Source organism: Micropterus dolomieu, linkage group LG01 (assembly GCF_021292245.1).
Source record: "Micropterus dolomieu isolate WLL.071019.BEF.003 ecotype Adirondacks linkage group LG01, ASM2129224v1, whole genome shotgun sequence".
NCBI lineage: Eukaryota > Metazoa > Chordata > Actinopteri > Centrarchiformes > Centrarchidae > Micropterus > Micropterus dolomieu.
Genome location: NC_060150.1, coordinates 40,221,759 through 40,237,971, shown reverse-complemented (window position 1 = coordinate 40,237,971; position 16,213 = coordinate 40,221,759). Strand labels below are relative to the sequence as shown.

Sequence of the window (16,213 nt, the reverse complement as noted above, 5' to 3'; positions counted from 1 at the left end):
TAGCCCAGAAGGAGGTGAGGATTTATTTTCTTTTACAAAGGGACTGATTTACCTGTTACCTATCAGACATGCTGCTGCTGCTGTCTTTGTCTGCTCAGATGTCTCTTAACTGTTGCTCCTGCTGCTGATGCTGATTATTACTGCAGAATTCAGAGGCAAACTCAGTAACCTTTAAGCTGCTGCTGTCACTTTGCTTGAAGAGAACACTGCCAGCTCTGAAGCTGCCTGACCTTGGGGAAACAGCACTTCAAGATGCATATTTGCTGTTCAAACTGCTTGTGCAAATTTTCATATACGTTAGGCAGACATTTCTTCTTAAGCTATGAAAAGGTTTTGCACGTAGTTGGCATAAAGCTTTTCAGACTGAACCTGGTCGTTCTTATAGAAAGTACGTGTTAGGAATTGTGTTGTTATTGTCATCTGAACTGTTTAATAAAACATTGGGCAACTACTGCCAGCTTGTTGATGATTCTACAAAACCTTTTCCGTTTCCTTTTCTACACTTTTGTTTCAAATGATCAACTGCATATTTTGATTGGCTTGCTTTTAATATTCCCTAATCACAAATATATATATATATATATATATATATATATATATATATATAGTTAGCAATTAATTAGGTAGTCTTGGGAAATATAATAATCTAGTGGGCACTAATAAATCTGAAGGCTTTAGTGATAGTTTTGCATGTCAATCTCTTAGTATGATGTACTCTAGTGACCTGTGACCCTTTTTGTTTTGATTAATCTCTGTTTGATCCGAGGAACAATAACCTCTGTATTGTCTCTGCCCCACCCTCCCCTTGTCTTGTGTGGTATCTGCTGCCAAACATTGCAGCAGGACAGAAATAACCTGGTAAGTAGGACAGACCAATGGGATCGATGTTGTTTTCTTTCCATGTTCTTTGTCTTGACCGAACTATTTTTCCATCTTCATGTGACATATTGAGTGTGTTTTTTTTAATTCAGTCAGGCGATGACCTGTTATTGTGCGTCTTCAAAAAGATGCTAGAGAACAAAAATAAGTCTATAATATATTATACTGTAAACAAGAAAAGCATAGATTTGAACACGCCTCTTCTTGTCCTGCTGCCAATAGAGGACATGTCCAGAGTACTTGTAGTGTTTAGTCATCAATAAATAATGACCACATTCAGTTTGAAACATGAGTATAATTAGCATAAACTGAAGGACCTTTGCCAAGCAGCCTGTAAGGCCTCTGGAACATTGCTCACAACATTTTTGATTATGCAGGATATTTGCAACTGTATGGCTTCAGTAGCAACATCTTTGCAACAGGAATCAACACATTTATGAGAATTTATATACCATGTGAAGCATTTTGTGCTTCTCAAAATTAAAGTGCAGTTTCGCCAAAGATCTGTCTCGCCCTGCAAGAATTAAGGAAAGCACCCAATTATGGGATCCCATCTTGGTTTTTGTGTGTCATAACCTTTTGTGTGCACTCTAGTGGTGCGATGACGACATTGTTTTGGGATGGCTTAATTTGTCTCATTGTTCTAATATCTGGCTTTCTCCATTCTCCACAACATTTTATGTTACATTGTTATACACACTGGTTCCATTAATTTCATTTCTGGTGTTCTTGTCTGTGTAAAATGTTGCGCATGTTGCTCATTTTAACTTCACAGCTCTCTATATGTCTTAAGCTGAAAAATTACAGACTGAATTTTTGCATCTTTCATTTGTTTTCAGAACCCAAACCAAAAGCCTGTCATCCTGAGGAAGAGACGGCAGAGAATAAAGATTGAAGTCAACTGGGAGCTTTTCTACTACAGGTAGAGAAAAACAGCTTTATTAAACTATTATTTTGTTCATGTGTTACACTGAACCTGCTTTTGTCTTACTCAGATGATAGAGTTTGCTCCAGCTATTTAGGAACTCAGCGTCTTGCTGGAGTGCATCTCGGTAGAACTGATGCTGGCTATGATACACTTGCCTTACGTGGGAACTTCTTAATACATTCATAGCTTTTGATAGAAAAAAACTCCAACCTTCAAGTCATATATCAGGCTGAAAACCTTTTTTTTCAGATTCCAGCTCGACCATGCACAGTCCAACCTCATCTGGAACCTGAAGACAAGGGAGGAGCTGCGAGACGCTCTGGAGGGCGAGATGCGCGCCTTCAGCGTGGACCGCGAGCTGGGCAGTGCTACCGTCATCTCCTGGAACCACCAGGAGTTTGAGGTTTGTGCTCAGCTGGAGTATCTAGCACTCACTGCTGCCTTGGTTGTCATGGCTCTTATTTAATTATAACCATCAATTTCTCTGATACAGAGCACTTTTAGACTAGAACAGGATATCATGAAGCTTCTTTGAATCCCAGAGAGACATACATTATGTATTTCTATTTGTTCTGAAGTAATACACATACTGTGAGCAACATGTTATTATTTGCAGGTGAAATACGAGTGCCTGTCAGATGAGATAAAGATCGGGGATTATTACCTGCGTCTGCTGCTTGAGGAGGATGAAAATGAAGAATCGAGTGCCATCAAGAGATCGTAAGGCGACAATACAACAACACGAACCAACTGCGCAAATATTATCATTCTGCAGTGAATCCAGAAAGATGACAAGGCTTCTCCCTCTCTTTGCTCTTAGATATGAGTTCTTCAATGAACTCTACCATCGCTTTCTGCTTACACCCAAAGTTATAATGAAGTGCCTGTGCCTGCAGGCGCTCGCTATAGTCTATGGGAAGTGCTACGAGGAGATTGGCCCTTTCACAGACACAAAATACATTGTGGGCATGCTTGACAGAGTGAGTACAAACTGTTACTGCAAGAACTATTATAGTTTTTAATAGGATGTGTTTTTATGTAAGTGTTTAATTAATCCTTAAACCTGAAATGCTCTTGTGTGGTTACAGTGTACAGACAAACTGGAAAGAGACAGACTCATCCTCTTCCTCAACAAACTCATTCTCAACAGGGTAAGCTGTTAAAAGCAACAGTGCCTCTTAGAGTCACCTGCTCATTTATTCTCCGTCCTGAGTAATATTTATTTTATTTTTTTTGTGCAGAAAAATGTGAAGGAGGTGATGGACTCAAATGGAGTGCGTATATTGGTGGATCTTCTCACTTTGGCTCATCTGCATACCAACAGAGCTACTGTGCCCCTACAGGTAAAATTTAATTTAAAAAAATAATATTATATGAAAAAGTGTGTGTGTATTAATTTTTTATTTTTTTGTAATTCTCTGAGATATACTGTACGTGAGAGTTAATTCAACATCGAACCACTTGTCAAAATCTGAAATTAATCTGTCTGGAGTGTCAAACAGAGGTCTTTAATTTACACAGAGCAACGTGCTGGAGGCATCCCCAGACATGAAGCGGGAGAGTGAGAAAGAGTGGTACTTCGGTAATGCAGACAAGGAAAGAAGAGGACCTTTCAGTTTTGAGGAGGTATGTGATCTTAAAAGGTCAAAAACTGTGATTTCTCTAATTTTGCACAGTAAATTTGAAAACAGAGTTAAATACCTCTTAAGAACAACTTATCAAAATGTAATAAAATAAGAAATTTCAGTCTAACGCAATATGTTACTTGTTTGTACAAGTACTTGTGAATTGTACTTTACATGGATGAAATACCTGAAACTGATTTGTTATTTTTATCACATCTATTGTATAAAATGTCCAGTTAATGTAATTTGAGGTTAGTTAAAGGAGACATATTGAGAAATCATTGCATTCCCCCGATGTTATTTCTTTCATTTTAGTTGGTCTCTTGCATTTGCTATGGGGTTTTTTTTGTCCGTGTATGTTTTAAATTTTTTATTTTTGCTTTTTACTTTCTTTTGCAGCAGCCAGGCCTGCTTGTCTTTGTTATATGTTTTTACTCTTCCTTCTCCAGATGCAGGAGTTTTGGAGCACAGGTGTCCTGACCGCAAAGACACGCTGCTGGGCTCAGGGGATGGATGGTTGGCGTCCCCTGCAGGCCATCCCACAGCTAAAATGGTGCCTCCTGGCCACTGGACAGGCCGTGATGAACGAGTCTGACCTGGCAACTCTAATCCTTAACATGCTCATCACCATGTGCTCCTACTACCCCAGCAGGTGGGTATAGCAGAAAGTGCCTCTGTGGTTGTAAGTTGAGAAAACACTATCCTTTTTGGAAATTTCTTTTGTATGATGTTATAATATAATTCCATTAAGCGATGTAGTATGTGTGATGATTTTTGGTTGAAACATGTTTTTTTATGTTCTTATATACCCACATGTGTCAACCCTGTATTGCTAATTGTCGTTGCTGTCATTATTGTTGTGCGATGTCTATTTTATTGCTACTGCGGCAAAACAAATTGCCCTCGCGCGCACATACAGGTCTTGAATTCAATTCAACCTCTAGGCCATGACTAACACATATGCTTATTTAATTTTACTCAGGGACCAAGATAATGCCATTATCCGTCCGTTACCTAAGATCAAGAGGATGATCAGTGACAATGCTTGCCTCCCTCACATTGTCCAGGTATTTGCTAAATCTGAATCTGATTTTAATTGTTTATATAAGGGTTGTTGTATCCACTCTGGTGAATTGCTGAATGTAAGTGTTGATGGTCTTGGTGTCATATTTTTCTTTGTCCACTCCAGCTGCTGTTGACCTTTGACCCCATCCTGGTGGAAAAGGTGGCCAACGTGCTGTACCTGGTGATGCAGGACAACCCTAATCTGCAGCGCCTCTATTTAACTGGGGTCTTCTTCTTCATCATGATGTACACAGGCTCCAACGTGCTTCCTGTTGCAAGGTGAAACACAATAAATGGCACAGAAATATCCGAACATGCTAAAGTTATCCCCAGATACTTTGAGATATTTAGTATTTTTATTGCTATGAATAAATGATGACTGAAAAATTAACACCAGACTGTCTAAAAACATAAATGTATTTATATAATATTGTATAACGATAATTATTCTGTTCACATAGTTTGATTGAGTAGTTTTGCTTTTTGCTTCATGAAAAAACTTGATGCAATTAAAAATTAGAAATGAAATATTACAACTCCATGTGGATAGTCTAGTAACATGCACTGTTGATATTTACCTCTGACCTATCGAGACATTCCTGTGTTTCTTTAGGTTCCTCAAGTACACACATTTGAAACAAGCCTTCAAATCAGAGGAGGTAAAGTAGATGTTTCCCTAATAAATCCCCTTACACATTGTATCTTATGAATCCGTTTGAAAATAACACGTGTTTGTTGTGCCTCCTCCCCAGTCCAAGGGTCAGGACATAGTTCAGCGGAGTGTTCTGGGTCCGGTGCTGCCTGAGGCCATGGTCTGTTACCTGGAGAACTACGAGGCTGAGCGCATCTCGGAGATATTCCTTGGAGAATTTGACACACCTGAGGCCATTTGGAGCAGCGAGATGAGGTAGATATTAGTCTCCATCATGCATCATTTTTTAACTCTTAAAGGCAATGTAGAGTGAAAGTTCATAGAAATTTGTGTGGACTCTCTGTTTCAGGCGGATGATGATCGAGAAAATAGCTGCCCACGTAGCTGACTTCAGCCCCAGGCTGCAGAGCAACACGCGGGCCCTCTACCAGTACTGCCCCATCCCCGTGATCAGCTTCCCTCAGCTGGACAACGAGCTCTTCTGCAACATCTACTACCTCAGACATCTATGTGACACCATTCGCTTCCCTAATTGGCCCATTCGAGATGCCGTATGTCTCTCTTTCCCCCCTTATTTATCCAAGCTTGTACTTCGATGTCCTGCTTGTATTTTCTTCTTTTAACGTTATGATCCACCACCATTTTCCCTACAGGTGAAGCTGCTAAAAGACACTCTTGAAGCCTGGAAGAGGGAGGTGGAGAAAAAGCCCCCATCTATGTCTGTAGATGACGCCTATGAAGTTCTGAACCTCCCCAAAGGACAGGGGCAGTGAGTGGCCTTTTGATTTATGTTACTGTTCGCCTTGTATCCTGAATCAACTTTGTTGTTTGGTAGCAAGAAAATGTGGAGTGGGATGACAAGGATGGTGGAGTAGGTAGGATGTGGGATGAGATAACTTGTGGAATTAGATTGTAGGACTCACAAAATGTTGTCATTTTTGTCTTCAGGCACGAGGAGAGTAAAATCAGGAAAGCTTACTTCAGACTTGCACAGAAGTACCATCCTGACAAGAACCCAGAGGGCAGGGTACGTATTACGACCATTACTGACATGATACGTATTTAAGGGCTTACATAGTTTTATCTGCTGATTTAATTTCAACTTGACTCTTTTTAGGACATGTTTGAGAAAGTCAACAAAGCCTACGAGTTCCTTTGTACAAAGTCTGCACGAATCCTGGACGGCCCCGACCCAGAAAACATCATCCTCATCCTCAAAACTCAAAGCATCCTGTTCAACCGACACAAACAAGGTATGTAGCTGGATCAACTTTCTTTCTTTCATTCTTGCTATTGTTCTTTCTACCTATACATTTTGAAAGAAACAAGTTCAGGCACTATTTTATTTTATTTTATGTTATTTTATTTTTTAGTAATTTAATCACTATGTTATCATTATGTTAGATATTTGAAACAAATACCACTTCTCCTTCTGTTGTCTACAGAACTGGAACCTTACAAATACGCTGGTTATCCCATGCTCATCAAAACAATCACAATGGAAACAGAGGATGACCAGCTCTTCTCCAAGACCTCCCCTCTCCTCCCGGCTGCTGTTGAACTGGCCTTCCACACCGTGAACTGCTCGGCCCTTAATGCAGAGGAGCTGCGCCGCGACAATGGCATTGAGGTACACACGCAATCACAAATCCTGGCATATCATCCAGTCTATATGAAACATTATACCTGTCCATCTACATGTGGACCTGTGCACTGTGGTGTGTGAAGAACTGATTTGAATAAATCATAAATGGTTGTGTTTAATCAGGTGTTGTTGGAGGCTCTTTCTCGGTGTGTTGCTGTATTAACTGCATCAAGCAAGCCTGATGACATGGCTGTACAGGTAAAATTATTACAAAGCACTGAGTCACTTCATTCACCTGCACTCACCCTTCTTATTAGAGATGAGTATTGTACTGCATATAGTGATTTCTTTAACACTTTTTCAAAACTTTAATGGTCCACAGGTGTGCGGGCACATCTGTAAGTGCTACAGTGTAGCAGCCCAGTTTGAGGAATGCAGGGAAAAGATAATTGAACTGCCAAATATCATCAGGGACCTTTGTCACATCTTGTTCTATGGAAAGGTGAGACTCCTGCCCTTGCTGTGTTTACTTTGTTATGACTTTTCTGTCTATAATTACAAAGAAAACCTCTATCTGTACTATTTTTTAACACTAATATGTCATTGTAAGATTATCTGTGAGATCTTGAACCATATAGAAATGATACCCAATAATAGCATTTTAGAGGCTGCAGTTGCAAAACATTTAAAATTTCCTTTTTTTGCTTTACTAAAGAGAACAAAAATGCTGAAAGTGTGTCTTTAGCACAAGCTATCCTCTTCTTTCAACATCTTCCATTTTAAGAAGCTGCATTAAAATGATTTTTAATACAGTTTCTAACAAACAGCTCGTTTTTGTCATAAAGATATATTTTTCATTTGAATCCATCTTGGATTTGTACAAAATGCAGCTCCTTTGAGGCCACCACTATTATTCTTGGCAGTCATCTTTAGTTTTAGTTTATGATCTCATTATCTGCTAATTGTTTAGTAATATTAAAATGCTACATGTAGCACCTTTTGATGTTAGCTTTATATGTGTTCTATAAGCAGACAGCTTCTTAAACAAATATTTACAAATGTATTTCTCTCAACATTCATGTTCTCCCACTCGCCTCCTCTCAGGGTCTCCCAAAAACTGCCACCTTAGCTGTACAGTGCGTGAGCTCCTTTGCAGTGGATTTCTTCCTACAAACCCATCTGTATCATGCTGGTGTGCTCTGGCACCTGCTGGTCCACCTCTTCAACTACGACTACACTCTGGAGGAGAGCGGCGTTCAGGCTAGCCAGGACACAAACCAGCAGGAGGTCGCAAACAGCCTAGCCAAGCTCAGCCTGGTAGCTCTCAGCCGTCTGGGAGGCTACACCCAGAACCCACACGCCCCAGATGGGAGCAATCCTGTTTCAGAGACCAACGGCCTAGAGAGCATACCTCCGGAGAACCCCACCATACGCAAGAGCTTAGCAGCCATGCTGACACCATACATCTCAAGGAAGCTGGGAACAGGAACTCCTGCTGAGGTACGTTGCACGGGTGGATACAAAGCGTTGATATACATAAACCCCCAATACCAAACTGAGTTCCTCATACCCTTTTGTGTATTTAGGTCTTGAAGCTGCTGAATAGTAACTCGGAGAACCCGTACTTGATCTGGAACAATGGAACACGAGCCGAGCTGCTGGAGTTCCTGGAGCGTCAGCAGGAGGGAAACATCAAGAGGGTAGGAATAACATGTATACTCTTTTTTTTATTTTCCAAACTTAATTTATTAAATTTCCAAACAAACGATGCATAACAAGTGGCAAGCTTCAATTCTGATATTAAATGGATATAAAACAGAACAGTGATGTAAGTTAAACCCATGTTTGGGATTGATCTAAATAGCTATTGAAGTTCATATTGTGGAAATAGTTGTTTATTTAATTGTTCATACATGGTCGTACATTAATATAGCTATATAGATATTACTGATAATATCAGCATAATCTACAAAAAAGTTATTTCTGCATTCTCTTATCTCTTAAAAGGGAGAAAATGATAAAAGCTTCGGTGCAGAGTTTGTGTTCAACGATCACAGCAAAGAGCTGATAGTTGGGGAGATCTTTGTCCGGGTCTACAATGAGCAACCAACTTTTCCCCTTGAGGTAAGTAGAACAACAAGATGGTCTTACAGCCACATTCATTCTGCCCTTTTTTTTATTGTTTGCCCTTTCACATCAGTCTTCTGTCTACCAAAGGGTTTTATAGGGGATAAAGCATGAATAGCCATATTTATTATAGCTGGAAATATTGATGGTAGCATTGACTTAAAAAACATAGTAGTTTTTTCACATTTAATGGTCTATTTGATTATTTATTTTACCCATAAAATAGACTTTACATCTTTTGGAATGTCATCCTACAATGTGTTTTGCAATCTCTGGTTTTAGTACCCCAAAGCATTTGCAGCCAGTCTTCTGGACTATGTAGGCTCTCAGGCCCAGTACCTACATACTCTGCTGGCTATGAGTCAGAGCAACAAAGTGGAGTCCCAGCAGCATGCTGAGAGGCTTCGCTTCGCGGAGATGGCTTTAGAGGCTCTCCGCAATGTCATCAAGAACAACCCTGGTGAGAAATTCTTTGTCTGAAGAGCTTCTTGTTGTTAAGGAGTCTTTATTTTGGAGCTTCTTTTCTAAGCTGTTGTCCTTGCATAATTTCAGGTTCAGAGTCTGAGTGCATCGGCCATTTCAAACTGCTCTTCTCTTTGTTGCGGGTTCATGGAGCTGGCAGAGTACAGCAGCTGGTTTTGGAGGTAGAGGTTCCTGGTTCTGATATCTCATTGCTGTGGTTCCCAATATGCCCTTCCCTGCATTTTAATGACATTGGTTTCCTCTGCAGGTTGTGAATACAGTGACATCAAACCAAGAATGTGTTAGCAACATTGCTGAGTCGCTGGTGTTGTCCAACCTTCTGTTGCTGCTGCATTCACTCCCCTCCAGTAAGAAGACACTTTAAAACAGAATTATATACTCAATGTATTATTGCATCTTTGGACTAAAATGTGGGGGTTTTTTTGCATCATTTAGGCAGGCAGATAGTGCTGGAAACCTTGTATGCGCTGACTTCAAACACAAAGATAGTCAAAGAGGCAATGGCCAAAGGTCAGTGTAATTATTTTTTTCTGAAGAGAGCTCCACATTTTTGTGACTTTTCTGTGCATGTATGCTCGTGTTAATCTGTTTGTTCCCCAGGTGCTCTCATCTACTTGCTAGACCTCTTCTGTAACTGCACACATCCCCAAGTTCGCACACAGACTGCAGAGCTCTTCTCCAAGATGACCTCTGACAAGCTGGTCGGGCCAAAGGTCAGTCTGTACAGATGTAAATTTAAAAAAATCAATAAGATAAATAATTGCTGTCCTTGTTGCATTACCCTGCATCATCATATATCCTCATCTCCTTAATCCTTTTCTTATTTTGCTCTCTGCCAGGTGCGCCTAATGCTGATGCGTTTCCTTCCTGGTGTGTTCATGGACGCCATGCGAGACAACGCCGAGGCAGCAGTGCACATATTTGAGGGAACACACGAGAACCCTGAACTCATCTGGAATGACAGCTCAAGGGAGAAAGTGTCAACCACTGTCCGGGAGATGATGCTTGAGTATGAGCCCAGTTTGATACCATATTTAACCAATAGCTAGTTGAGTGTGAGATATTGGAGTATTCTCACTGTCTAATATTATGCTTAATGTCATGTTCTTTACTTTCTTAAAGGCACTTTAAACAGCAGAAGGATAATCCTGATGTGAACTGGAGAGTAAGTACTATAATATTTATATATAATACTAACTAAAACGGTAATATAAGCTTTCATGTCATAATAAATTCTTGCTTTGTATGCTCAGCTGCCAGAGGACTTCACAGTGGCTTATGGAGCAGGACAGAGCGAGTTAGAAGTTGGTGGAGTCTTCTTGCGTATCTTTATTGCTCAGCCAGGCTGGGTGCTACGTAAGCCTCGAGAGTTCCTGGTGTCCCTCCTGGAGACCCTGACTGAGCTGCTAGAGAAAAACAACCCCAACGTGAGCTGCCTTACTTAGAAACAGAAACACACAACGTTTTATATTTTCACTTACTCTGTTTTCTTACACTAGCAGTTTCACCTCTTCCTGACATGTCTGGTCTCCTGCAGGGTGAGGCCCTGGAGACAGTTACGACGGCAGCAGTATGTCTGTTCAGCACACAGAGCCAGCTGGCCGACCAGGTACCTCCTCTGGGTCACCTGCCTCGCGTCCTGGCGGCGCTGAACCACAAGAACAACGCTGTGCCCAAGAGCGCCATCCGCCTCATCCACGTGCTATCAGACAATGAGGTGAGGAGTCACTTGGACCTCGATCATAGACAGTATAAAAGAAGTTGGCATAGCCACAGTGACATCACCCATTGGTATGGGGACTACTGTTTTGAAGCCTGGGGTTTGGCACATTGGATGTCGCCATCTTAGTTTTTTTGGAACCTGAAGTGACGAGAGGCTGGGGTTGGAGAGGGATATGCATTGCTAAGCCTGACTGGTCGCTGTGGTGGCGCCTTGTCAATCATAAAGTAGCCATTCCCTAAAGCATACCCTGCTTTATCTTCTGTTTTCCTCTAAATGGGACCATAATTTAAAAAGTGAACATCATGCTGTATTAAAGAAGACTTAGAAAGTAACGATTGAGACCATAAACTTATTCGGACAGTATTTACTGAGGTAATAAATCAAGTGAGAAGTCATTTTATCATAGACTCTAATGCAGTCAGACTTCTTTTTGCAACTAGTGGAGTCACCCCCTGCTGGCCGTTAGAGAGACTGCCTTCACTTTTCAGACCTAGAGGTTCTAGCTTGAGCTTGACTTAACATACTACAGTGAGGCAATCTCTGCCTTTTGCTGTGTCGATTTTGACCAATTAAAAAAGAAAGTTCTCACAAAAGTCTATTTTTTTGGAAGTGCAATTCGAAATCACTGAGTGCTGATTGTAAAGATTGCCACTTGAAAACCAGAGCCCAGACTCTTCAAAATATAACACTCTTTTTGTTAAAAAATGAATACTTTATAACAAGTTTGTCTCCTTTCTGCACCATGATATACTAACATTACCTAAAACTGTGTTGTATAGCTGTGTGTGCGCTCCATGGCTTCGTTAGAGACCATCGGCCCCCTCATGACTGGGATGAAATGTCGGGCAGACATGGCTGGATTGGCTTGTGAAGCTCTCAACCGCATGTTCCAGAAGGAGCAGACTGAACTAGTGGCCCAGGTAAACTTCATCCTTGTTGTTTTTTTTATTGTGTTGTGTGCATCATGTTTATTGACCATGTAAAATGTCTGATGTATTTTGTTAATGAACTGAACAGGCTCTAAGAGTGGAGCTGGTTCCATACCTCCTGAAGCTACTAGAAGGAATCGGACTGGAGACTTTAGAAAACCCTTCAGCTACCAAGGCCCAGATAGTAAAGGCTCTCAAGTCCATGACTCGCAGTCTGCAGTATGGAGAGCAGGTATGGTGTGAATATATGCCCAGAAGGATTATCAGATAAAACCATTGGATGATTAGTACCTAGTTATTTGTCTTATTTGAAAGTCTTTTCCGTTCACCGATTTGCAGGTGAATGAGATTTTAGCGAGATCTTCAGTGTGGAGTGCCTTCAAAGACCAGAAACATGATCTTTTCATCTCAGAGTCTCAGACCGCAGGCTACCTAACAGGTACAGTGTTTCTATAAACTTAACCTGCTATTGAACACTCTGCATCACAAAACCTGACATTTTCTTAACAAGCAAAGCAGTTTAACTTTTTTCTGTGAGTGTTTAAAAGGTAGGTTTCTTTCTCTGAGCTGTTATTGAATCTTAATGCTTTGCTTTATCCTAATAACCACCTTGTGGCTGACTCCTCACTTGTGCTTAAACCCAGCGACCCTTTCTCTCTCCACGTCCTATAACTTCCCGGCTCTGCCCTTCCCTTCCTCTTTGTCCTCCACATTTCCTCCTCAGGGGTATCCACTCCTTCTCTCCTGGCCGCCAGCAGCCCACTGCGAGGTGGGCTCTAGACTCCTAAGCTGGGTCCTCACAGCCCTCCTCTTTCTTCCTCTGATGCAGGTAGACTTGGACCTAGCTCCTACTGCCATCCCTTGCCTCTTTTCCTCCATCTTTGACCCACACTTAATTTTCCATTCCCACCTCTCCATCTTCACTCTGCTGACAATTTTATACCATGTTCATCTTCATCCACCAGTTCTTTATCACACTAAAGTTTAGGAATGAACAAAAAAAATGCCTTTGACATTCGCACACATGAATGTGATTAGTGTCCATGTGATGTGGTTTGGGAATGGCCAGGGGATTTCCAGTCCGCTGTGGGCTGGAAAACAGTAAAGCCTGAAGAAATTACTACTGCTGGCAGGATGCAGCCTTCAATGGAAGAAAAAAAGTGCCTTTAGAAGACAAGTAAACCAAAGAATAATTAGAGGCAAATGTAATTTAGAGTCTGCCCTACGTCTGACCTCCACGGTTATTCTAGATAAGTCTATTTTGTCTACTATGTCCAAAAGATAAAGTTCGTTAAAATATGTTTGCATTCATATTCCTGTTCATGTTCTCTTCACCTGAGCCTGATTACTGAGTAAAGTAACTGCTTCACATTACATCACATCAAATTTACTTCTGCATTCAACATCAAACAATTTTCTTCATGTTACAACCACAGTGTATCCCTCATGCAAATGCAAAACACCTCTTTATGAATATACATGAGTCCAGATTGCCATATGTGTCATAAAATGTTATGCTAACTTTGATAGACTCATAGGTTCGGTTATAAACCTCTAAAATTACTCTTAATAATTAAACTAAAATCGGAATACTCCACTTCTTACTGATCTTTAATTATTAAAGACTTATTTAAGTGAAAGGAATAAGAAAGGGTTGTTTACGTGACAGCGTAATTTCTGTTTTCCAAAATAACCAAAACATCAAAAATGTAAGTTAGATGAGAAAAAAGTATCTTTTTCCAAACAAACAGGAAACTACAAAAGCATAAATCACATTTGTAAATCAATGTACTTCTAACATGTACTTTGACTTATATTTAAAAAGAATATATATAAATGCTGCACTACTTTCCAAACCCTGTCACCCATCCTTGAACCTTTGCTAAAAGTATCTAATAATTGGCCCGAAATCAGAAGTGATCACTCCTCCATACATATATTAGTATTTTAGTTCAGTATGTCATTGTGTAGCTCACCACTAGTGGCGCCAGTTTTTCCGCCTAGTCACACCTAAACCGAATCTTTTCTATCTTCCCGCCATCTGTAGGTCCAGGAGTGGCAGGTTACCTTACAGCAGGAACTGGCACCACGGTAATGCCCAGCGTCCCACCCCCCGTGGACAACGATATTGGAGACCAAGGCTGATGGACACACACACACACAGTCACGCTCAGGCACCCAGACTGCCCTGCAGCTTCACGGCCGCAGCTCAGAGTATGGGACTGTTCAGCTCCCAGACAAGGGGATGGAGAGAGAGAAAGATGGAGGAGAGCAGGTCGTCATTGAACGTCACCAAATCCTCTGCAACACCACCTCCAGTATCCCTCTCCTCTCCCCTTTAACAATGGCACTCAAGTCTTCATAAACACTTTTTTTTTGTTTCTGTGCTACTTTTCCTGTTTGTTCTAATGACACACAGAAGAGTTTACTTTTTGTATGAATATATTTTTTACTCTAGATTTTGTTTTGTTTTTTCACGAGAAAGACAGTTGAAGACTGAGGCTTATTGTAGGTTAACTTGCTCTTCTCTGTTATCTTATTCCTCTTTGTCATATCCTGATTGGCTACACTTACACTAATTCCTGAACAGAGGGCCGTTGGCCACGTTTGTGACACATTAGTGCACAGGACCTATCCACCTATTACATAAACATGTCATTTGCTAGTCTACATAATAGAGTCTCATATGGAAAATGTTAAAATCAGAAAATAAGTGTATGAAGTCTGCACCCACAAGAAAATGTGTCTTGAAGCCTCGTACTGATGCTGACCTCTTGTCTGGTTTGGTCAGGTCTAGTTCGATCCACCCAAAGTTGACACAGATCTGCTCTCCAAATGTCCAGCCTCTTATTCCTCTGATCTTAATTCTTAGTTCATTTTGCTGTCTCTTTGAAGGCTACCCTTTCTGCCTCATATTTTATAAAGTAATTCTTCCCCCAGAATGCAAAAAGCACTAGAATATTTATAAGTGAATAATAACCACGGGAAATGAGCTTCTACTAAGACATGACGAATGACTCTGATTATGAATCTATGTGAAAGACTAGTGCAATTTGTGAAATGTTCAATGTAATATTGCGTATATAAACTTTCTATATTGAATGTACATTAAAAAATAAATAAATCAGTCGCACTTGTACATAAAATTTTAAGAATAAAAGGGAACCCACACTGTTGTTCTTTGGTATTTAGATTTGTGTTTGTCGCAGTCACACATCTTAACAGAATGAGCTGTTTATTGTTTGGTCAAATTTGATCAAAATTAATGTATTTTCTCTGTATTCCTGTATTGAGGGTTAAATAATCCAATAATTGGATTGGATTTCCATTCCAAGCCAGGTTATGACATCATCACCTAATGATCTGATCTTTTGCAGGCTCATTAAGTCAGCTGATTGTGGTACTTTTAGAGTCAGGATATTAAAATTCTACCACTATAAAGGCAAAACCACTTTTAAGTAAATCTAATCATTTTAATCCTCAGTGTGGACAAAGTCTTGAGACTTTATTTACACCTTCACATTGCGGGGGGAAATGAAAAAAGACAACATATCTGAATAGTTAACTCCGTAGAAAACTTAAAACAATTAATCAATTAATGAATTAGAGACTTTATGTTAGGTTTCTAGTCAAAGATGGACCCATGACTTCACTTTCCTGGCTACAGACATGCACCTTGATATACATTTTGCTCACAGAATTTAACATTCCAAACTTCCACTATTAAAGACAAAATTTTGTTTTTAAGGGATTTGAACTTGAAGAGAAAATATTGGTTGCATGTAGGAGCTTGCATATTTTATTACTTTTAGAGGATACACAATTTTAGTTTAGAAACTCATCCACCACAAGAATAGTCTATCTTAAACTTGCACAGACCTTTACATTTTGTTATATTGTGTATGTATATATTATGCAAATATTTTGTCTTTTTCTGTACATCTCAGAAATATGTCAACAGTAAGGTTGCTGAGAGATGCATTTCTTTTCTGGAGGAAGATTGTCCGATAATACATATATATTGAATGAAGCTATAGGCCCATGTCTAAAATGGTTTAAACCATGTTAAATAGTGCTGTTTTCACATAAGCCTCTAAATTCATCATTTGCAAAGTTTGCAAAAATTCTTAATTAAAAAAATTAAAGCTATTATTGTGTACATTAATTTAATAAGTCTGGCTGGATATGTATTTCTAGCTGGATCTGATTTTATATTT

At 40.0% G+C, this 16,213-nt stretch overlaps 1 protein-coding gene across 6 annotated transcripts in view; it reads left to right on the top strand.

Moving 5' to 3' along the window:
• LOC123976356 (dnaJ homolog subfamily C member 13) overlaps nt 1–15,172 on the top strand; it is a 31,314-nt gene extending 16,142 nt beyond the window's left edge. For 2 of the 6 annotated variants that reach the window (XM_046058833.1, XM_046058587.1), the window contains 36 exons: nt 844–858; nt 1,719–1,801; nt 2,057–2,210; nt 2,424–2,527; nt 2,628–2,787; nt 2,896–2,958; nt 3,049–3,150; nt 3,329–3,433; nt 3,882–4,084; nt 4,415–4,499; nt 4,622–4,776; nt 5,111–5,156; nt 5,250–5,404; nt 5,499–5,700; nt 5,803–5,918; nt 6,098–6,176; nt 6,267–6,402; nt 6,595–6,779; nt 6,918–6,992; nt 7,117–7,236; nt 7,839–8,234; nt 8,321–8,434; nt 8,742–8,858; nt 9,144–9,321; nt 9,414–9,505; nt 9,592–9,691; nt 9,780–9,854; nt 9,945–10,057; nt 10,184–10,353; nt 10,467–10,509; nt 10,598–10,771; nt 10,882–11,061; nt 11,847–11,987; nt 12,085–12,228; nt 12,336–12,435; nt 14,044–15,172. In XM_046058833.1, the coding sequence (XP_045914789.1) occupies nt 844–858; nt 1,719–1,801; nt 2,057–2,210; nt 2,424–2,527; nt 2,628–2,787; nt 2,896–2,958; nt 3,049–3,150; nt 3,329–3,433; nt 3,882–4,084; nt 4,415–4,499; nt 4,622–4,776; nt 5,111–5,156; nt 5,250–5,404; nt 5,499–5,700; nt 5,803–5,918; nt 6,098–6,176; nt 6,267–6,402; nt 6,595–6,779; nt 6,918–6,992; nt 7,117–7,236; nt 7,839–8,234; nt 8,321–8,434; nt 8,742–8,858; nt 9,144–9,321; nt 9,414–9,505; nt 9,592–9,691; nt 9,780–9,854; nt 9,945–10,057; nt 10,184–10,353; nt 10,467–10,509; nt 10,598–10,771; nt 10,882–11,061; nt 11,847–11,987; nt 12,085–12,228; nt 12,336–12,435; nt 14,044–14,141 (4,578 nt within the window). In that variant the 3' untranslated portion in view covers nt 14,142–15,172. Of the gene's footprint in view, nt 1–840; nt 859–1,718; nt 1,802–2,056; nt 2,211–2,423; nt 2,528–2,627; nt 2,788–2,895; nt 2,959–3,048; nt 3,151–3,328; nt 3,434–3,881; nt 4,085–4,414; nt 4,500–4,621; nt 4,777–5,110; nt 5,157–5,249; nt 5,405–5,498; nt 5,701–5,802; nt 5,919–6,097; nt 6,177–6,266; nt 6,403–6,594; nt 6,780–6,917; nt 6,993–7,116; nt 7,237–7,838; nt 8,235–8,320; nt 8,435–8,741; nt 8,859–9,143; nt 9,322–9,413; nt 9,506–9,591; nt 9,692–9,779; nt 9,855–9,944; nt 10,058–10,183; nt 10,354–10,466; nt 10,510–10,597; nt 10,772–10,881; nt 11,062–11,846; nt 11,988–12,084; nt 12,229–12,335; nt 12,436–14,043 lie in introns of all 6 variants that reach the window. The other 4 variants (XM_046058755.1, XM_046058501.1, XM_046058908.1 and 1 more) reach the window with 2 other exon arrangements.
• Nucleotides 15,173–16,213: the final 1,041 nt, after the last annotated feature.